Genomic DNA, 22,773 nt, shown 5'->3' with positions numbered 1-22,773 from the left:
TTCCTGTGATACTTGGCATAGTCAGCAAGATCACAACAAAACTAGAAACGAGTCTTGGAAGTAGCATTGTTCCCCTGTAGGTGATGAATCTAGCAGCTGAATCTGAGCTTTCTTAGTTGTTGAGTGTGGTAAACATCCCCAATATTACTGTGTTTGTTCTGTGGTATGAACATATGTGCCTCATTACTAGAAACAGTTATATTGCTCCTGCTGTGGGTCATACAATGTATAACTACGCCACACCATTGGAAATCAGAGGATATGTAGGAAGACTTTTAGGACAGTATACAATTGGATGCACATGTCTTGATATATGGGCTCCCTTGTGTAACTTTGGAGACTTCCTGAGACTAGTTGAAGGTCTTGAACATATTCCATAGTGCCTGAGAGTGTCACATGACAGATGAGACGATAGGGAAGCTGCACTGGAGGCCACTGCTCTGTGTAGTGAAAAGGCATCTGACACTGTCTAGCTGGGGCTTGTGTGTGTGGAGGAGGACTTACAACTGCAAAAAGATATATCGCCAGCAGCCTAGGAATTGTCTTCTGGCTTAGTAGGTAATTTGGATGCACACAGTGGGGAGATATAGATGTTGGTGTGGTGCTTCTAATAGTTGGAGATCTGAAAGGAGAGACAGATTTAACCAGTGACACTCGCACCCCCAAGATCCAAATGCTTGGAACCCATGGGAGGAATCAGATAGTGCAAAAGTGACAGAAGATGCCCCTCGGGTCAGTCCTTTAGTATAGATAAATGGAAAATACGTGATTCAGATGCTGGTTTGGGCCTCAGTCAGCACCTGGACTGTTTGGATGACAAAGACCTCTAAGCAAGTGAGGGAAGCTCACCACCTGGTTCCTGAGACTGTGGTCATGGTGGCAGCTGCAATCATTTTGCCTGCTGCAGAAGCAGAGAAATTGAACATTAGAACACCCATTATATAACCCAAGGCAGGAAGAGGGAAATCATTCCTTGATGGTCCCCGTGGATATCAGGGCCTGGAGTACAATGCAGGAGGAACAAGCAGGGCTGAAGGAAATGGGTGTGCAGCAGGTGGTGCTTGATGCCAGCTGACCACAAACCTGAGGCAGAACTTGGCTCTGAGGGTGGAGCTCTAATGGTGTTAATGAGCTCCGTGGGGAGTCATACTCATGGGGCTGGGTTTGGCAGAGCCAAGTGACCTGGACAAGAAAGACTTAGAAACTGCTAAAGCAATAAAGGGTGGGTGACAGATGGGCAAGCCACACATCACTGTGAGGCCAGTGTGGCTAGAATTTTATCAAGCAGGAGTCCTTAGGAACAAGGCTAAGGGAAAACCAAATGCCATGCCCGAGGAAGGCCTTAAGACCTGACCAGCAGTTCAGTAGTAGTATAAGGGAAACAGAATACAGGAAGGTGCAGGCATCTTGGCTGCCCACTGATAGAGAGGAAGGAGCTCTGTGGGGGTGCGGCCTACCCTCAGGGACTTCCCTAATGGTATGGCCAGGGTCTCATGCAGGTGAGGACTGTATGGAGCTTCTGGAGGCCACGTGGTGAATTACAGATTTATTGGTTGTATGAATATAGGACATAGGTTGATGAAGGAGTCATCCGTGAAGCCATTTGGAGGTTACCTGTACTCTGTGAGGAAGCTCAGTAAACCTGTTGGTTGAACTTTGGTTGAATCACACTGCTTGGTGAAACCTAAGAAGAGAGTAGATGTTTAAGACTCCCCAGGAGCGTATCTTATGGAGAGTGGAATGTCTAAGCACAGAGACCTTTAATATATTGCATTGGATAAGATGGCCATTTTTTTTTTCAACATAACCTTTTTAAGTGATTGTTCAGTGTTTTATCATAGCATTACAAAATAAACTGGGACATACATATACACAGACATATGTGTAAATAAACATAAAATTTAAAAATCAGACCAGGATACCCATTTTCTGGCCTAGTCCTTCAGTATTAATACATATATCTTTCTTACATATTTAACATACCATTTAGGCTAGAATTGGAAATATGATAGCAGAATACGTGGTAGTAAATTACAAGGAACTTTGCTGTCTTCTGACAGGAGTTGCTTTCAATAACCTATTTTAGACAGATTTCAATATTGATGCATTTATACTTAGCAAAATCAGTTTCAAGAATAGTGGCTAGAACCTCCTTAAAATGTACCTAATTTTTGCTCTTGGCAAGTTTAGGCTGATTATAAGGTCTGGTATCCAGCCCTCTCCCAGGCACTTGCCTGATGTGAAATGCCCAGTATGTAAGGTTCTTTGAGCTGCTGTTGTGTAATTTTCCATGAGTTTCTTACTGGCTGGACCAAGTTTGGACCTTACCCTTCATAGTGTGTCCAGCCTGCCATTGAAGGGTCACATGACAGCTCAGGTCTCAGGACAGCTACGGATGCAGCTTGGCACTCACTTGTAGATGACCATGCCGTTGCAGTATCCAAGGGTGGAACTTGTCCTGGTCTTCATAGTTTTAAGAATAGCAACATCAGTATTCCTCTGAGCAGAGTTAGCCACTGAAATGCCCCAGGGATGCCTGAGTCATTAGCAGTTTTGTTTTTGTGTTGTGATTTTCAGTCTATAGGAAGTAGCAGTTACATGTTTCTGAGTTCTTTTAGTAGGGATTGCATCTTTATTGTATCGTTTTATGCTTTGAAATTGCAGGAATAGGTAGTATTGATATGGCCTGATGAAATATGTAGGACTGGGAGGAACTGAGAGTGGGGATAATGAACCTCGGGTGAGTTGGAGTGGACCATCACCATCCATCCTCCATCTTATGCCTTTGAGGACTCAGTAAATCCAACACACTGCATTAACAAAGTCTCCATGAGTAGCAGCCAGTAGGATAATGAACTCTTGGATGCTCTCTAAAGCCACTCTGGGGAACCTGACAAGAGGCGATTCCAGGATGGAAGCTGGGGTTTCATCTGTTCTCTGGGACTTAATAAGAAGCCTTGTGCTTTTAGCTGGATTTCCCCTGGACAGGAATTCATTTGCCATAGCCATTACTCAACAAATTCAAGTAGAAGAGATCCTTACTTTAGAGAAAGGGATTGTGACTCGAACTTACTGATGATGTCAGTGCCTTTGAAAACCCCTTTTCTCTATATTGAGAAATAATACAAAAAAGCTTGAGGTTTTCTTTGAAAATACTGGGGGAAAAAGGATTATTCTTTGTACTTTAATAGATTTTAGACAAAGAAATGGTTAGATTTTATTTCCTAGTTATGTTATTTTACTGCCTTTCCCCCTCTTTTATAACTTCTAAAGAGGCAGGGTCTCACGGGTGCTATGTGTGTCCTCTGCTGCAGAGTCACACTCTAACCTTTTCCTTTTCCCTTTTTTTTTTTTTTTTTTTTTTTTGGTTTTTCAAGACAGGGTTTCTCTGTATAGCCCTGGTTGTCCTAGAACTCACTCTGTAGACCAGGCTGACTTCATTGTGTTGTTGTTTCCTTGTCAGGGATAAGGTGTTAGTTGTAGAGCCTGGATTGGCCTTAACATGCCTTCTCCCTGAGTGCCTCCTGAGTGCCTCATTGTTCCCTGAGCACTTTGTCAAGAGATCTTGTCCTGAGAAGATGGCACTCCGTGTTGGAACTGGAGAGTGGTGGGATGCAGTCAAGTGGTTCTGTAAGCACGCTAGAGGATCTCAGGTCCCCTCAGGCCCTCTGCTTGCTGAAGGAAGAGGAGTGTCTTTTTCTCATGTGTTCCCATCTTCTCTTTCCATTTCAGCCTGGAGCCTGGCAGAACAGAAATCTGTTTCTGAATTTAGTATGCTATTTTCCTCTTCCCTCCTATCCTTACCCACAGTAAGCACTCAGGATGGCAGCTGCTGTATTAAGCCCAAGAGCTTAAAAGATTAAAGCAACCACTAACAGCAGTCAGGAAGAAGTTTAAGGGCCTTTTTTTTTTTTTTTTTTCCAGGAGGGTTGAGTTTTCATTCTGGTGGTTGAGTAGAAAATTGCAAACAGGCTGTGTTCAGCAGCTGGAATGTGCCCCAACATCTGGAGAGACACAGCCTTCTGCTCCCTTTCCATTCAACAAAGGTTGGCCAGCCTGTGGTGGGAACTGTAGGCATAGGCATTAGAACTCTTTGTGTGTTTAAGTCATTGACATTTCTTTGTTAATTGTGATTTTTTTTTTCAGATAAACACCATCTTGTCCTCCCCTCTTTTTAATTCAGGCCTGCATAATGGAAGACCTTCCCAGTTTGCCTGCTGCTCCTTTCAGCTCTTGAATTCTCACCTTGGATGCTAGAATGGTTGTTAAAACTTTGTGTTTGCTTCTCAAACTTTTCTTCTTGTACCTATTATATGACTTCTAGAATCCTCAAAGCCCTGTCTCATTATTGTCTAATTGTTTGAGCCTCAGTATCCACTTACCTGTTCTTACTTTATTTTCTTTATCAGGAGTATGGTACTCAGACTCACTCTGTAGTTGAGAATGACCTTGAACCTTTGATCCTGTACGTTGTGCATCACCCTGCCTGGTTTAGACAGTGCTTCGGATAGCTCTTACCCCTGAGCCACTTTCTTAGCACCAGCTCTTTTGTCTGATATTTGCTCAGAGATCCAGGCTGTGGAGATGTATAACAGCTGCTAATTCCCGACCACCACCACCACAAACACACACACACACACACACACACAGAGATTTTTAAGTAAAGTTAGACAGCATTTTTTTATTTTATTTTTTTTATTGATTATTTTATTTATTTACATTTCAAATGTTGTCCCCATTCCTGGTCTCCCCTCTGCAACCCCCTCACATCCCTTCCCCTCCCCTTTGCCTCTAAGAGGGTTCTTTCCCCACCCACCCACTCACTCCCACCCCACTCCTCTAGTATCCCCCTTCTCTGGGGCAACAAGCCTCCACAGGACCAAGTCCCTCTGCTTTCACTGATGCCAGATAAAGCAATCCCCTGCTCCATATGTAGTGGGAGCCATGGACCCACCCATGTATACTCTTTGATTCGTGGTTTTGTCCTTGGGATCTCTGAGGGGTCTGGTTAGTTTTTACTGTTGTTCTTCCTATGGGGTTACAATCCCCTTCAGCTCCTTCAGTCCTTCTATGATCTGAATCTTTGAAGGTGGATGTGGATTACTGTGCTCTTCTTCCTTTCCCCTGTACTTTTCTAATTTCAGTTAGGATATTAGAGCACAGATCAGTGGCATGGAAGACTCCCATGTTACACATAGGACCTATTTCAGATTGTAGACTAGGAAGAAATGGATCCCCTGGCAAATGGTAGTGTTTGTCAAGTTTGCCCCTGATTTTACTGAGGGTGTTGCGTGTGTTTGTGTGTGTGTCTGTGTGACTACACTAAAATGCCTGAGCAGTGAACTCCAGGGCTCTGTCTTCTAGATGACTAGCCCTTTACATGGCTGTTGGGGGTCGAACTCAGGTTCTCTTGCTTGCAAGTACCTGTTCATCTTTCCATCTTCTCAGCTTCAGACAGGTTGATGTTTTTTAAGGTGGTATTTTATTTTGTACTTACATACTTAATACTCCACTGGCAGACTGGCAGTTTGCTTCCTCTACAATATGAAATTGTCACCATGATCGAGCTCATTAGCAAACACTTAATCTCCCATCCTCACCACCCCATCCTCACCACTGTTTCTGAGGCTAGAGCATTTATATATTGACAGTACTGTATCCTGGCTGGGCTTGGTATATATCCCTTTAATCATAGAAGATAGAGGCAGGTGGATTTCCAAGTTCCAGGCTAGCCAGGGCTTCACAGTTAGACTTTGTCTCCAAAATAAAATTAAACAAAAATAAAAACTGCTAATTTTTTAACTGTTTCATTATTTTATACATGGGAAACCCAAAGGTCAGAATTGTGTTTTGAATGAAAACCACAGCCTGGTATATTGTGGTCTGAGAGGCCTAGAACCTGTTCCTATTGAGTTATGTTACAAAATCACATGGCCGAAATTTAGTTGATGGTAATCTTTCTGTTCTTTATTTTATACCAAGAAAGTAGTTAATATTTTGTTTCTTTATTTTAGGATTATTAAAGCTAGTGTAACATTTGAATAAGTCAAATGGGTTTGTACTTGTCAATGAGAACCTATTATGATGGCTGGAACATCAAATTTGAGCTTTCAGGCAGATTGATTGGTAATTTTCTGTGATACCATATAGGTTTTCTTGGATTTTCAAGTAAATACATTTTACATATTGCTTGAAACTTTGAATTGCCTTCACAGATAACAAAAGCTATTCTATGGGAAGCTGGAGAGATAGAGGGGCTGGTTGTGTGTGTGCGCGCTTGCGCCTGCGCCTGTGTGCTGTTGCACACACACATACATGTCTACCTGTCTGTCTATCTATGTGTGCTTGTGTGCACATACACCTGGGGTCAACCTTGGGAGCTGTTTCTCAGGATACCATCTACTTTGTGTTTTGAGTTAGGATCTCTCACTGGGACCTGGTGCTCACCAATTAGGCTAGGCTGACAGGCTAGGATACCCTAGGGATCTATTCATGCTTTCCCAGCACTGGGATTTCAAGAGCATACCACCATTCTGCTTTCTGTTGTTGTTTGCTTTGGTTTGGTTGTTGTGGTTTAAACATAGATACTGGGGCTTGTACTGCAGTCCTCATGCTTGTGTGGCAAACACCTTATTGACCAAGTGATCTCCCCAGCCAAGTGTGGCTGACTTTTAGGTGATACTCTGTGTGTGTGTGTCTGTCTGTCTGTCTGTCTGTCTGTCTGTCTGTCTGTCTCTGTCTCTCTGTGTGTGTATGTATATGTGTGTGTGTGTCTGTCTGTCTGTCTCTGTCTCTCTCTGTGTGTATGTATATGTGTGTGTGTGTGTATGAGTGTGTGTGTGTGTGCGCGCGTGCATTCTGTAGCCTTAAAGGGTACTATAGAAAGAAAAGAAAAGGTATTTATTTCCTTTATTATGTTAGGGAAGGAAAGGAGTAATGATCTGTGTTGCAGAGTCATGGGCATGACTTACCTTGGTTACTTATCTCCATACCTTTGCTTCTCTTTTGGTCCAGCCAAGGGGCTGACTGGGTAGAACACTTCCACATGTGGAGAGTGCTTCTATAAAACTGAACTTGACTGGGCTCTGTTGCATATATATTCAAGTTTCCCTACCAAGGGTTCTCTGCATCTCTATCATGAGTACTTACTGTGTGCCAAACATCCCAGGAACCTTCTGGTTTCCTGGAGTACCCACAGCCATCTTTTAAAGGAGGTATTATACTCCCTCCTTTTTATGTAAGGAAAGGAAAGACCTAAAGAGTGTTTTTCCTAAATGACACACTCAGTATAGACATGACATTTCAGATGAAATGTCACTTCCAGTTAGTATCCTTTCCAGCATGTCACAGCTGCTGTCTCACCTCCTCTGCTTTCTTTACTCGGCATTTCTACCACAGCAACTCTTCACGCCTCCCAGGGTATACTTCCTCCAGAGGTATGGACTTCAAAATGTTTCTCTTGCAGCTCATACAGTTAAAAATATCTTTTAGGGGCTGATGGTATTGCTCAACAATGACCCATGCTTACTGCTTTTCAAAAGGACCCAACTTTGGATCCTAGAACCTAAGGTGGGTAGCTCAAATTTTTTTAGCTCCAGGGGATCCACCATGTTCTTTATTGAGCTAGGCACTCATGTTCACATGTACATACTCATGTTCACATGATCAAGATCCCCCCCCCCACACACACACATACACATTCAGCCTGTGCTCATATACATACATGGTCAAAAGTAAATTTACACTCATGTATAAACATTAGGGAACTTAGTTTCATGAAATGATACCCTTACCATGTTCAGGATGCTCAAAGATTTCCTTTTTTCTTAAACTTCATGAACGTATATACACGTGAGGGGTGTGTTTATTTACTAAATAGATTCTGTAACCCAGGATTGAAGAGCTGTAAGTTGAAGCTCTTCTTCCTTCAGGCTCACCACATGGTTTATGGAACACATAGAGAGGTAAAGGGGTGAATGGATACATAGATTTACTTTGGACCTTTAGTAAATGAATTAAGCATCATTCATAGTTAATATCTAGTTCCATATTGTTCCCTCATAGGGCCCGTGAGTCAGTAGGGTCACATTCCATAGGGTATGCAAGTCCTGAAGAGAATTCTCAAAAGTCATATGAGTTCAGCCCTTCCTTACAAACCTTTGCAAGGCCTGTTTCAGCATCCGTGGCTCATAAAGTATGTTAATGAATTCTTATTTTCTTACAGCAAAGAAGTCTTAGATATGGTGGTTTGAATGAGAAATAGCCCCTATATGCTCATGTATTTTAATATTTATGGAACATTTATTAAATGGAGCCTTGCTGAAATATGCCACTGGTTTCGAGGGTTTTATGGGTTCACCCTACTCCTCCCCTTTATGTAGATTCAAATGTGATCGGCCAGTTTTCTGCGTATGCTGCCGTGCCATGCTTTCCCCACCTAGATGCACTCTGTCCCTCTGGAACTGTAGGCCAAAATAATCTCTCTTCTTTACATTGATTTTGTTCATGGTATTGTGTCCCAGCAATAGGAAGGGAATGAATACACACAGGTTACTGGTTAAGAACATTTGGTTCTCTTACAAAAGATCAGATTTTGGCTTCTAGCACCGAGAGCTATATGTAATTTCAGTTACATGGAATGACCCCCCCCCCCCCCCACACACACACACACACGGGGAGGGGGAGGGAGGGGGAGAGAGAGAGAGAGAGAGAGAGAGAGAGAGAGAGAGAGAGAGAACAACTAATCCTTTTTAGCAAAGAGAACGAATGATGTCTAAATACTCCTTCTGGGAGGCAACTGGAGTAAAATAATGTAAGCACCTAGCAAAAGGCAAAACACAGCGAAGTTGGCAGTTCTGGTTTACTTGTGTTAAACTGTAAATACATTCTACCTTGCAGTTTTTCTATGGGAATAATTGTATCCCAAATCTACCCCATAGCCTCTGACATTTTCCCATTGGGTGACCAGTCTTTTAGAGCAAAAATAACCTATTGTGGCAAGCTAGCTCCCACAGCCTCTACTTCCTTTTGCTGTGGCTTTTTCTGCCTGTCTGCTTTGTAAGTTTCTGGTTGTGTAAGTCTTGTTGATTGGAAGTAGTTCTTAGTTACAGTGAATCGCTAACATTTCAAGAACCATCAAGACATGTTGCAAGCTTTTCATAGGATACCTTTCAGTTTTCTCAAATTCTCCTGGGAATCTTGCTTTCATCATTTCAGAAAAGAGTCAATATATCAATGTAAATACCCATACAGATTAAACCCATCCAAGCTACTGGTGTGGTTTTCCTCTCCTCTGGTCTTCAGCTGTTTACCTGTTTACTCTTAGGTTCAGAACTTGACCCTGTAGTCACCCAGGAACAAGACTTGTTCCCTGATAGTTCATGAATGTCAGTGTCCTTGTACTTCAGCTCACAAGCTAGACAAACCTCTTACTCTGTCTCTGCGAGATACAACCGTCCTCTAGTAAATCCCTCTCATACTAAATGATACAGATTATGCCTCTAGTAACCTAACTATGTGACAACCTTCTCAAGAATTGTTTTGTCTTACTCATTTTGTTTCTTAACCCAGAACAAGCAGTGAGCGATGGGTAAACATGGTTTAAGTGATCTGGAGTGTGTAAGAAGAGGATGCTAATCAGGTCTGCCTCTGTTCCCTGATATTGCTGTTGTGTTCCCGCCTCCCTTAGCCTTGAGGCATATCTGTTTCTAGCCTGGTGTGGGCGAAGGAGGAATTGTTTAATAGGACATGTCACTTCTGTGATGCTTTGTCCTATCCCTCCACACGCAGTGCGCTATTAGTGAGGATTCCTCGTGCTGTCAAATTGCATTCTCTCTTTTTAACTTAGGTTCACACACAGTGATTTTAGACATCCTGAGCACATTTGAAAACATGAGTCGGTGGGACTTGCTTCTTAGCTTTAAAGACAGTATTTACAGCTGTAATTACTAATTGCTGTACTCTTAAGCAGAGACAGATGATGTATATGTTTGTGACAAATTTCCAGAGGGAGAGCTAAGTAACCAGGCTCTTTTTTCCATAATGTGAATGTTATTCACAAACTATTACCATAATTGATGCACCAAACCACTGTAGGGCAAATCCTGAGCTGTGTGTGGGTAGCAAGCTAGTAGTCAATGAATATTAAAGAACAAAACCCCATTTTAAAAGAGAAGATTTTAATTAGAATCATCCAGATTCATACTATCAAACCAGTTAAAATTGCTTGGCTGCCATTTTTCTATGCCATTCCATATTTATGTGTTAATTATGCAGAAGTATATAAATACATGTATGTAGATGACATTTTCTATAAGTCAGTATGTTAACTGTGCAATACAACATGGAATGGCAGAGATGTGAACATGTTAATTTAGTAAAATGTATACTGAATTAGCTTCTGTCTTTTCTCAAGAGCTACCTTTCTGAAAGGGTTTTTTTCTCATCTACTTAGTCCTTCTTTCTGCTCCCTCATCAGTGACAAGGGTGGAGTGTAAATTTATATTTGGCTATTTGTCTTTTGATACTGTAGGGGTCATGTTCTTTTGTGTATAACTAATATTCATGGTCGGTCTTGCAACATGTTTTAGGTGAAATTGTGTGCATGCATGTGGTATATGCTTGTGTTTAGTATATATGTGTATGTTGGATGCAGTGTATATACTATATTTGTTGTTCATACATGTATGGGATGTGTAGGAGTGTGGTATACATATGTAATTAATACACACACACACACACACACACATGGTCTCTAATTTTTTTAAGAGTACCTCAATAGAATAGGGAAGGATTAGATCCAGGTTTTGTCATGGTTTTATTTTTATTTTTATTTTTTTTTATGTATCTCTCTATGTGCGTTCCACATGTGTGGATGCCTACACAGGCCTTGGGTTCTTTAGAACTCGAGTTGTACAGGTAGCTGTGAGCTGCCTGACACTGGTTCTGGAAACTGAACTTGGGTCCCTGTGTCAAGAGTAGAACATACTCTTAAACACGGAGCCCTCTTGTCAGCCTCCAGATCTAGTGATTTCAATGGACCGTGTAATCAGAATTTACACCATGGCCTCCATAAAGTATCTAACCCCATTTCTGATAAGTTCTGAAATTAGAGGGAATGGCCCTTGTCTCTGAAGTTGAGATCTGTAATAGGCATGTTTTAGAGAAAGAACAATAAAACTTGGAGGACTTTGATAACCTTATAATTTAAAATAGGTCAGAGTGTATTTATTCTTAGGGATCTTTTAGAGACATCTCAGTGTGTTTGAATGCTTTGCTTTGAATATATAGCCGTTCCGTCTACAGCGGGAGCATCTGTTTCCTTTTCCTTTTATAGCAGTGGAAATATGGACAGTGTTACATTGTGGTTTCTTAGCTCAAAATTCCCTGGTTCTTCATGTCAAAGTCAATTTATTCAACTAGTTTATACAACTGGACATATTTCTATAACAGTTTGAGTAAATAGAATGTTCCTTATCGTATGGCTTGTCGACAGGGCCCACGTCCTGAGACGGATGGGGCTCTTTCTTTAAAGTGGTTAAGTTTTCCTTTAGTCCAGTCTGAAAGACAGGAAGCTTTCTCTCTGGTGTTTTTTTGGAGACTGTGACAAAACATAATAAAATAGAGCTAGAGAGACAGCTTAGTTAGTGTAATGGTCGTGGTGGGAGGAAGAAGACTTGTGTCTTATCCCTAGACAAGATAACCATGGACAAAATCCAGAACCGGTGGCCAGAATTTGTAATCCTAGTGGCAGAGACAGAGACCTAGATCCTTGTGGGCCACTTACCTGACTGTCTAGCCTACTTAAGCGACTTCCATGTAGAAGTAAGAGATGCTTATTTTTCCAAAACAAAGTAGGTGTTGTCCTTAGAACCTCTAGCCCCTCATCCACATAGAGACACACACCTATGCATGCACACACATCTACATGCACATTTACACACATAAATGAAATATATGAAGAAAATCATTAAAAAAAATAAAGGAAACAAAGAGCAGCATCTTGAGCGTCCTAACTGAACTCTCTGTGTCAGAGTGCACAGAGTGCCTGCTCTGCAACTCAACATGGTGGGATGCTGCGTGCACTTCACTGTGATGGCATGTGATGATGGCCCTTGGGTAAAGTATTGCAGAGCAGCCTGTTTTCTAGGAGCATGTCCTGTGGAGGGGTTGGAGCCTGCTTTGACCCTTGCAGAGATTTCTGTCCTCACACCATCACTCGTGGAGGCAGCTTTGCCTTTCTGGAACATCTCAGAAAGGCCTGTGCCCTGCTTGTCTCTAGCACTCTGGAGGATTCTTAGCTTAGAGCTGGTTCCTTTTGAGTTGATTCTTGGCAGTGGGCCCTAGCTTCCTTCCTGGCAGGTCTAGTGTCTCTTAGGGGCAGAGAGGAGATCAGATGCAGATAGCACAGGCATAATTTCTGCCTCCTGAATCTCTCAGCTGAAGAGTGCTTTCCCTCCTCCCAAAAGCTGAAGGAAGAACACATTCATCATGCAGGGTAATGAGCAGGAAAGAGCTGTAGCGTTCTCTACTCCATAGCAGAGTGTGGGATGAAATCCTTTCTGTTTACAATTCAGCTGTCTCTTGGTAGTTTGCATGGAAGTTGAAGTCATTTTAAGCTGTTCTCTCATGCTCAACTTGTGAGACAGTTCATCTATAAACTCGTCCTTGGAGGTTCAGGAGAAGCTTTTTGTAAATTATGAAGGTCTGAGATTGTGTGTGTGTGTGTGTGTGTGTGTGAGAGAGAGAGAGAGAGAGAGAGAGAGAGAGAGAGAGAGAGAGAGACAGAGAGAGACAGAGAGAGACAGAGAGAGAGGAACACGTGTACATAAATACATAAATGCCTGGGGTTGGCTGGTTAGGAATCAGGATGAGATGACCACTTATCCCCAGTCGAGTCAGTGCCATACACAAATCTGGAAGATGCTCGTGGGTCTGCACAGACAGAGGAGCCCTTCTGACAGTTTTATAGGCGCTGCAGCAGTCCTTCTTCTGAGAAATGGAGGCGGTCTTGAGCACCAATCATCCCTTCTCAGACTCTGCCAGACGAAGGGTGGCTCCAAGTGCAGCTGCAGTGGAAAGAGCATTCCCTCACTGCAGCTGAAACAATTCCTCCATATAGCTCGTCCCATTTCAATAGTAAACTGTCTGTTTAAAGCAAAACAAAAAAGGCAAGTGGGAGTTAGAAGGAGAGTTTATGCCAGGAAATGGAAATGAGTTGCTGAGGAAGTCTGTCTTGGTTATGGTTTCAGAGTTATTAAAAAGGCTCAATTGCTAGTTTGTCATATCTTTGTGTATGTTTCTGTGAACTTCTAATTCTCCCCAAACATTGAGGCTAAAATAGCAAGTCAGACTTTAGTTAGAGAGCACACCACAGTTGGGAGGAATGATGGGCTCCTAGCTCTTAAGCCTAACATCCTGCGCCAGTTCTGCCTTCCAAAACGGGTGGTAGAAGTAGGTAGAAGTAGTGTCCTCTGGTCCTTCTTCCTTCCTGATGGCTTTGAACTGTTCCGAGAGTGATTAAGGCTCTGTCAGAGCAGGTGGGGTTTGCCATTGGAAGTGATGTTTCAATAGTGTTTCCAGCTGGCTCCAGGTATGAAGCGGGGCCTAGGAGTATGTGATGCCATTCAAAGGTAATTTGTCCTTACCTTTGATCTAGCTGGAGTGTGAGCCTGGAGCTGTTCTACAGCTGTGCACCATTCAGTCCTGTTCGGGTAGGGTCCACTTCCTTCATTCGCTGATAAGGAATGGAGGTGGGAGAGATAGATAGATACTTGGCATGGCTGCCCTGGAGCCCAAGGCTCTTCTGGGCAGTCACTGGCTGCTGAACATATTCTCTCCAGTAAAACACCTGCTTCTCCTCACTCCCTTTTCTTGTGCACCCCCCCCCAGAAGGACAAGCAACAATTTACCTGCTTATCTGAATTTCCTTCGTTCTCACCCTTAGAAAACATCCTATACTCAGACATATATTTGGAGTGTATGGTTTTAGCTATCAGCTTGCTATAACCTAGAATTAGTAGAGAAAAGACCCTCAGTGGAGGACTCATCTTAATTAGGTTGGTTTGCCCACTTGTCTGCTAGGGGTTGTCCTCACACATAATTGATGTTGGAAAAGCCAAGCCTGTTTTGACTGGCCCCATTCCTTGTGCAGGGTGTTCACACTGGGTGAGAGCAAGCAGGCAGGCACCCAGTCGTTGCTCTCTTGTCTTGAGTGTGGCGGTGGTGGAAGCAGCGGCTTGAGTTTCTGCCTCAGCTTCTCTAACTAGTGGAGAGTAACCTGCAACTGTAAGCCTTCGTAAACAGCTTTCTTCTCCTAAGTGAAGTTTCTTGTATTGTGTTATTTTTAACACAACAGCAGAAATCAAACTAGAACAGAATGTAAACTAAGTGGGCTGTGGGCTGTCTGTCTCTGCCCTTCTTTCCCTGAGTCTGAGGCAGTTTCATGCTCTTACTGATTCCCACTGTGCCACAGATAAGTCACTGAGCCTAAGGTGATTGGCACAGTGACAGTCATACCCAGTCTCACCAGTCTTCTGAGAGAAGAACTCCCCATAGAGGGGGGTAGAGAGCCAGAGGATCTCAGAGACCCACCTGAGCCATGGACCAGCTGTAAGGCCTTGGTAAAGCCACTGTACCCCTCTGGACTTCCTCTCTGTGACAACTGGTCAAGAACACTTCCCACCTGGGAGAGGCTGCCTTTATCAGAATGCTAAGTATGGCTCGTAGTTCCCTTTGATTTACAGATTATTTTTAGATATGTATTGGAGGAAAGGCTAATAAAATATGCATGCATCAAAAAGTATTATCCCATTCTTAACTTTTGTGTGTCCTTGATCAATGGATGACTGCTAAGATTAGTATCTGACCACATGGAGGTATTGTTCCTGCTTTTAAAAGGATCCTGCTAGTTGAGGTTAGATAGTGATGTGTTTCTTTAAGTCTCAGTATCCTTCCTTAGATACAGTGTTCATGAGGCCTATGCATGAGTCTAGCCTCCACACCATCCACATTTTTAGAATCTTTCATGGTTGTTTCCTTCTTTTGGAGAACTTGTATCTTTTAGGAGAACATGAGGAGCCACAAGGAAATTGACATTCAAACAAGATGCCCATCTGTCATATAGACACTGTATATTGGGTGTGTGTGTGGGGTGTGTGTGGGGGTGGGTGGGTGGGTGTGGGTGAGTGTGTGTCTTTTTGTTTTGTTTTGCCTTGTATTGTTGTTTGTTTGATTTTCAAGATAAGAGTTCCTCTGTATGGCTCTGGCTGTCCTGGAACTCACTCTGTAGACAAGGCTGCCTAGAGCTCAGTGAGCTATCTCCCAAGTGCTGGGATGAGAGGTGTGCACCGCCACACCTGGCTCTTGTCATTGTGTCATTAAGGGCAGGGAGTCAGTTCCTCCCCCCACCCCCCTTGCCCGAACCACTTGCTCTTCTTCACCATAAGGCCCTTTAGCCTTACTTTCCTTTCCAGGGTATGTTGTCAGTGTCAGCCACCACCACCTGCGTCAGATCTATGCTTAGTTTCTTGACACTCTGCCCTCCCAGGACCTTGTTACTGACTGGCCTTTTGCAGTCTCCCATGTTTCCATTGAGAGTAGCAAACCCTGCATGCATTAATAGCATTATGGATTGATAGGGCGTCTGCACTGCACGGACCTTTCAGTGTTAATCCCTCAGTGCATTTACTAGTTGCTTTCTTTGTTCCCTTGCTCTGAAATCCAACTCTTTACATCACTCTTCAGGGCTTCAGTGATAGTGTCCATTTTTAGACAGTTGTGTTTGAGGTTGAAGTATAAAGCCTTCATTTATGTGGCATTACCCCCCAGGTATTGGTAACAGACTGGATTTTCCTCCCTGCCATCTCTCCAACTACCCTGAAAATACTAAAGAAACATTATTTGTGCCATGCATATTGCCAAACTATGGGCTTTAACTGTGATTGAGTTTGACTGGTGACTTGTTGGCAAGAGGTCCCAAAGTAAGAGGGTGGCGCCCAGAAGTCATTGGTCAACAGTCATGTAGCCATGGCAGTACTAAGACGATTGCAAGCTTGGTGTCTTGTATCCACTTCACATGGGCACTGTGAGATAGTGGAGAAGGGACTTCCAGGAGATATTGAGGGCCAAAGGCAAGACTGATGAGAGGATATGATGGAAGACCATGAGGTTGTTCTGGATGCTGGGTGCTTTCCATGATACCTACAGTTGACATGGAAGCAAGAGGCCTGGATTCCAGTGTAAATACCACAGACCCTCTGTGGTCAGTTCAGTGATTAATCTGTGGATGGAGAGATGGCTCAGAGGTTAAGAACACTGACTATTCTTCCAGAGGACTCAGGTTCAATTCCAAATACCCACAGAGATGTTCACAACGGTCTGTGACTCCAATTCCAGGAGCTCCAACACCTTACACAGAAATATGTTCAAGCAAAACACCAATGCACATAAAATAAATTATAAGCGATTCATGGTCCCCATAGGCTCATGAATGTGAACACTTGGTCCCAAGTTGGTGTACTGTTTTGGGAGAGGAGATGGTGGTGGTGATGATGATGATGGTGATGATGATGATAGGGGAACCTTTAGGATGTGTGAGACCTTTGTGGCAGAAGTTCCTCACCTGGCTTTCAGGGATTATACCTTCATCCCACTTCCTCTCTGTTTTCTCTGCTTCCTTTATATGGATTAAAATGATCAGCCAGCTATAGTCAGGCCCTCCCAGCCATTATGGACCCCATCCCTCTGGAACTGCAAGATGAAATAAATCCTTCCTGAAGTTGCTTTCAGTCGTGGGATTTTAATCACAGCACCCACAAAGTAGTTAACACACCCTCTCTTGCACCACCTGTGTGCTGTATGTCTGCACACAGTTAACTCAAATCGGGATCCACTGAGATCTGTTACTGTCACAGTCTTGTGGAGTAAGTTCAAAGAAGAATGTGTCACTGTCTATAGAAAGTACAGTGTGTAGGTGCTCTGCAGATGCCATTTCTGCATCATCATGGGTAGGTTTATAATTACTATCACTGATGGATGGAGGGCTTTGATTTATTTTTAGGATAGGATTTTAGTGATATTAATACCGAAAATAGTAAATGCATATGTGCCTGCCTTTGTGCATGTATGATCACATGTCTGTGAATGTATGCCTATGTACATACCTGTGTTCATTAGCGTGCATGTGTGTGTATCTGTGTTCAAGTTTTTGTGTGCATTTTTGTGTGTGTGTGTGTGTGTGTGTGTGTGTGTGTGTGTTTAGTTGTTGGAAAGATGGCTCAGGAGTTAAGAGCACTTGCTACTCTTTCAGATTGCAAAAATCTAGAATGGCCTGGGGAGAAAGTTTCAACTGAGGAGTTAAGTAGATTGGGTTGGCCTGTGAACATACCAATGACGGATTGTCTTGATTGATAGTTAATATAGGAGGGCTCAGCCCATTCTGGGCGCAGCCATTTCCTGGCAGTTTTTCCTTACTGTATAGGGCAGGAGAAAGGCAGATGAAATGAGTACCCTGATATTCCTTTCTCCCTGCCATTGATAGTGACTGTATTGTTCCTAGCCTCTTGACTTTCTTCCTCAACTTCCCAGCGTGATGGACTGTCACCTGGATCTGCAAGCTGACTAAACCTCCTCCTCCCCTGAGACACCTTGGTCAAGGTGTTTAATCACAGCAACAAAAATGAAATTAGAACAGATCTTAATTATTTTGTTTTTAATAAATCCATGTTTTTTTCTTTGGTTGTGGAGATGTAGGAAAAATGTGTGTACCACCATACTTGAAGAATGCCTGTTGTTGTTATTGTTACTACTTTGTGACAGCATCTCACTATAATGTTCAAGCTGGCCTCTGCTTGTTGATCAGGGTGGCCTCAAACTTGCAGTTGAGTGCTAGAGATACAGGCATGCACCACATCTGACTTTTTAAAAAATTGTTTCAAGAGTTACCATTTCCCCTGAATCTGAGTATATCTAGCTCCTTGCTCATAGCATTCTGAGATCAGGTGCCTAATGCTTACATATGCTGCGCCATGCTCACATATGATTTCACACACCCCATGTGCTTATTCTTACAGAATGCTATTTCATAATTTCCCTTAAAAACTTGGCAAATTTAAAATTATAGGAATATAACAAGTCCCAAAATACTTTTTTTTTCGACTCTAAAAAAGTGTTACCTGCAAACTGGCAACCGTTTTTCCCAAGCTCATAATTTTTCTAGAAGAATATCAATAGCTATGTCAGTGGCTAGGAGAAGTAGAAAGAAAGAGAGACTTTTCTGAAGACCTTAAAGTGGAGTCTGAGTCACTTTGTAAGAGCTACTGAGACTAGGCTGTGTTAATATGGGGGAGTCTTCTATAGCCAAGGGGTAAGGTCTTACTATGGCCATGATGGAGTTAAAGCAGAGACAGAGCCTCTTCCCCACACAGGGGCTCTGTCAGAATAATGTTTGGCCAGGTGTTAATCTGTGTCCTGAGGGGAGGGCTGGAAATCATTATTCATCCCTGGAGAGGCAGGAGGGGAAGCTGAGGCTTGCCTTCTGGGAGGGTGCCAGGCCAGGGCCTGCCCCTTGCTTACTGACATGTGCCATTTGCGATGAAGACAGCTGAAGTCCATTTGAGGAATTCTGCTGTCAGCCAGCCAAGAGAGAAACTCAGAGGGAGAGGCGGGCAGCTTGGCAAAGCAGTCTGGAGTGCAGTTTCCGGAGCAAGATCAGTCAGTGCTGTGGGCACTGGGGAAGGTGTGTGGGATATAAAGAGGTAGAGGACCAGTCTGGAGACAGTGTATTTTCCTGTTTACCTCCTCTGGCTCCTCCTCCTCTCCGTCTATCTCCATCCCTTGGAAGCTTGGAGTCTGAAAGAATCCTTTGTGGATGCTGCTGCACAGTGGGCTTTTTTCCTTCCCTTTTTTCCTCCCCTGACTCTTTCTGCTCTGAGGGCAGGAGGTGAAAGGATGATCAAGTCAAGCTGGTTCTACGTTAAGTTCAAGTACACAGACAAGGTAAGTCTGTATGTTTTCTTTTCCCAAGGGAAGCCTGCTTCTCCCTGAGGTCTCTGGTTGACAGATCTCCGAGGGACTCTGAAAGCAGAGGAACCCAGGAGTGTTAAATGTGAATGTGTTTTCTCTGGCTTTAGGATTCCTGGGTGAAACCTGAGTTTTAGAGCTTTGAGTCTGACTTTATCATGAGCCAAGAGGAAGGTACCTTCCCTGTGCTTGAGAGGAAACGTTCTTTAAAGAGGAACAATAATGAAGCTGCCGGTAGCAGGGGCTGCTGGTTGCAGCTAGAGGCTGAATAGAGAGCTGGGGTATTTGTTCCCTCACTGGTTACATTTGGCTGTGACACAACTGATCACCCTCCTTACCTATAGCTTGCTTTAATCAGAAGTTAGATTTTTGTTCTCTTTTGCTGACTGTAGTCTTCATGTGTAGCTCAGCTTTACAAGGTTCCTTGGGGGTTGAAATAATCTACAACATGTGTTCTGGTGATACATGAGACCGTTACTTTACTCCTTCCTCAGGCATGACGTTGTAGGGAACAGATACCTTTTGGTTGTATCTGAAGTGTGGATATTAGAACTGTTGTCTTTCCTTCCTGTAACATACTGTTATCTGTGGTTAGGATGAAAGTGAGTACTTGCCTTAGCATGTATTCCCTGTATACAGTGATAGAATTGTTAATGACAGCTGCATCCACCTCTAGCGTGGACTTTGTACATACTCCTCCCAACCCGCATGTGTCCTCACTCGCCTGGGGCCGCCTGCCATGGTTTTGACTCTGGGTTTTCTATATTACTTACTCTTTTAGGAACTGGCAAATTAGAAATGAGGTTTTCATGTAAATTTGATCATCCTTCCTTCCTGGAATTTTCATTCATTTGCTTGTTCAAAACATGGGTATACCAATTGTACAATTAAGCTCTGATGGGGGAGTGGTAAGATGGAAAAATCATGACTCTGTGTGTGTGTGTGTGTGTGTGTGTGTGTGTGTGTGTAGGTGTGTGTGTGTGTGTGTATGTGTGTGTGTGTGTGTATGTGTGTGTGTGTGTGTGTGTGTGTAGGTGTGTGTGTGTGTATGTGTGTGTGTGTATGTGTGTGTGTGTGTGTGTGTGTGTGTGTGTGTGTGTGTGTGTATGTGTGTGTGTGTGTGTGTGTGCGTGCGTGCATCTCTTTCTTTGTAGACATGGTCTCATCGCACCTCAGGGCCTCAAACTTATTCTGTAGCAGAAGATGGTATTGAACTTCCGATCCTCTTCTACGTCCTAATTGCGGGCATTGTAACTGTGCCCCAGCATATGCGGTTATGTAGTGCTGGAGATTGAACCACGAGGGCTTCATACATGCTAGGCAAAGACTTGACAAACCAAGCCACATCTCCAGGACTTCTTGCTTGTCAGCTTCTGCTTAAGCAGACTTCTTGCTTAAGCAGCTTTTAAAAAATGCTTCCTTCTGTTTGGATTTGTTTCTGGTTTTGTTGTTTCTGATAATGTTTATTTCACCGGCAGCAAAGGTATGTGTTTACCCACAATGAAATTACATGTTTATTTATTTTAGTTTAAAAGACCCTTGTTCCATTTTAAAGCCATTTGCTTTAAAAGTTAAAGCTGTAAAATCTCTTTGTGTTTGGTGGTGAGAAAGGTTATCCTCCAGCCTGGATTCATTTTTTTTTTTTTTTTTGCCTCAGAGAAGCCTTCTACCCCAGTTTTTGTTGTTAGGAATTTGGATATTTGGACGGCTACTGTGCCTTTTTAACCTTTTCCTTATATTTTCAGTGTTTCCTCTTGGGAATGTGAAATCAGGAGTTACATCAGGGGACAAAACTGATGCTAAAGGGGGAACCTTTCCAGGAAGACTCTCCACAGGAAGAGAAAGCAGGCAGATAGTAGTGGCTTCATCTCAGTGGTCACATTTCACATCCTTGAGCACAGTGAGAGCACTTTACATGCCAAGATGTGGCGGGGCAAAGATGTAAAGACTTTGAGGCTTTAGTACATTTAAGAAGACCCTCTGTGCTTTTATTAGCAGAGAAGAAAAAAAGAAATGGAAGCCTCAGGTTCATTTTTGGTATGCATCCTGGGTTACGGATCTCAGTGGTTCTCTGCAGCATTCCTGTTGGATCAACAGTGATTTTTCATTGTACATTATATCTTCGCCCCTCCTTTCCAGTTTCTTTCTTTTGGTGAGATTTTAAAAGATCTTAATGTAAACATAGTTACAGAGATGCTTATAAAGCAAACATACATCATACTTTGTATTCTTTCTTAAAGCCCCTTGCCCCCTTGTTGACACAGGGTCTCATTATGCATCCCAAGCTGGTCTGGAGTTTGTGGTGCTCCTGCCTCATCCTCCTAAGAGCTGGGATTACAGGTGTGCTCCCCCACTCCCCTCAGTAAATGAGTCTTTTACTGCCACACAGACATGCATACGCCTTTGTAAGACTTTCCATCAATATTATTTGAAAGCATTGGGGTTTTTTTGTTTGTTTGTTTATTATTTTCCTCTAAGCTGATAGCCTGCTGTTATTTGGATGTTGATTCTTTGAGAACAGTGGAGCCTTTCTTAGCTCTTGATTATTCTAATTTGAGGAGCTAGGGTGCCAGATGGTCACACAGTTCATTGTCTGACACCCAAGAAGAATAAGGAAATGTGGACATGATGTGAGAAAACATAGATATATTATGGAAAAGTGAGAAGGGTTCCTGGGTGTGGGAATGGCTTTAAAGGAAAAGTGTTTCTTCCCTGCCTAGTATGGTGGTCTTCGGTGAGACTTATGGTGGGAATTAAACACTGCGGTACTCTTTTGTTTTATTGGTCATCTAATTGAATAGCCTACATCCCTTTGCAAGTCTCCTTAGTCTAACCAGAGAAGCAAAACCTTACTTTCCTACTTGGGCAAGTAGTCACATGACATTGTCACCATCATCTACTCTCCCAATTCATTTTGCTCATTTGGTTGGCTGGAATTTGTTACAGGTTATTGGGATCTGGGCCAGAGGTTTTAACATTCTTGTTATTTTATCCAAAGAACTGAAAGTAAGGGCTCATACAGATTTGCAAAAGAAGCAAAGCAGGGCTGCAGAGATGGCTCAGCAGTTAAGAGCACTGACTGATCTTTCAAAGGTCCTGAGTTCAATTCCCAGCAACCACCTGGTGGCTCACAATCATCTGTAATGAGATTTGATGCCCTCCCTGGTGTGTAGGCATACATGCAGTCAGAATACTATGTACATAATAAGCAATGGTATAGGTCACAGAGGAAGAAACTGTCAGGGTTGACAGTGGGGCACATGAGTGAGAATGAGTGAGAATGTTTAAGGAAAACTAAGGAGACTGATTACTAAGGGGTAGGGATGATTGGTTACTAAAGAACATAGTTCGAGTGTTTCTCCATCTTGATTGATAGGTTGTCTGTATAATTATTTGTCCACTTTGTGTTTATTATTCCATCATGTTTCTGATTTTAACATATGCACACTTGATTTTGTATCAAACAGCAAACAGAGAGTTCTTTGTAAAAGGTGACTTGATGATAAAGTATTGTCTTACTACACGAACATCCATGCAAAACCATCTCAGGGCCAATCAGCATCTCCATTCTTTATAACAGGATACACTGAGAAGACACTTGGATAAAAACCGTCCGAATTTGATTATGACCAGGGGTGGAGAAAATTACCTTTGTGCACAGGTAGAAATACCAATATTCAGAGGTAGGGATACTTGTAACCAGAAGCAGATATGGAACCGAGGAGGTTCTGAGGTTATAAAGTGTGTTGTTAA

At 42.9% G+C, this 22,773-nt stretch overlaps 1 protein-coding gene across 7 annotated transcripts in view; it reads left to right on the top strand.

The window, feature by feature from the left end:
- Positions 1-22,773, top strand: part of Auts2 (activator of transcription and developmental regulator AUTS2) — a 1,097,294-nt gene that overhangs the window by 332,334 nt on the left and 742,187 nt on the right. Inside the window, exon 1 of one of the 7 annotated variants that reach the window (XM_085837235.1) lies at positions 18,685-18,996. The exons of the other annotated variants lie outside the window; for them this stretch is intronic. Within the exon in view, the coding sequence (XP_085693361.1) occupies positions 18,949-18,996 (48 nt within the window). The 5' untranslated portion in view covers positions 18,685-18,948. Of the gene's footprint in view, positions 1-18,684; positions 18,997-22,773 lie in introns of those variants that run through there. 7 annotated transcript variants of the gene reach the window in all.

Source organism: Mus caroli, unplaced genomic scaffold (assembly GCF_978045245.1).
Source record: "Mus caroli unplaced genomic scaffold, Mus_caroli_1 scaffold_4, whole genome shotgun sequence".
Taxonomy (NCBI): Eukaryota; Metazoa; Chordata; class Mammalia; order Rodentia; family Muridae; genus Mus; species Mus caroli.
The sequence above is the reverse complement of the archived record's forward strand: the minus strand, read 5'-3'. Positions and strand labels throughout refer to the sequence as shown.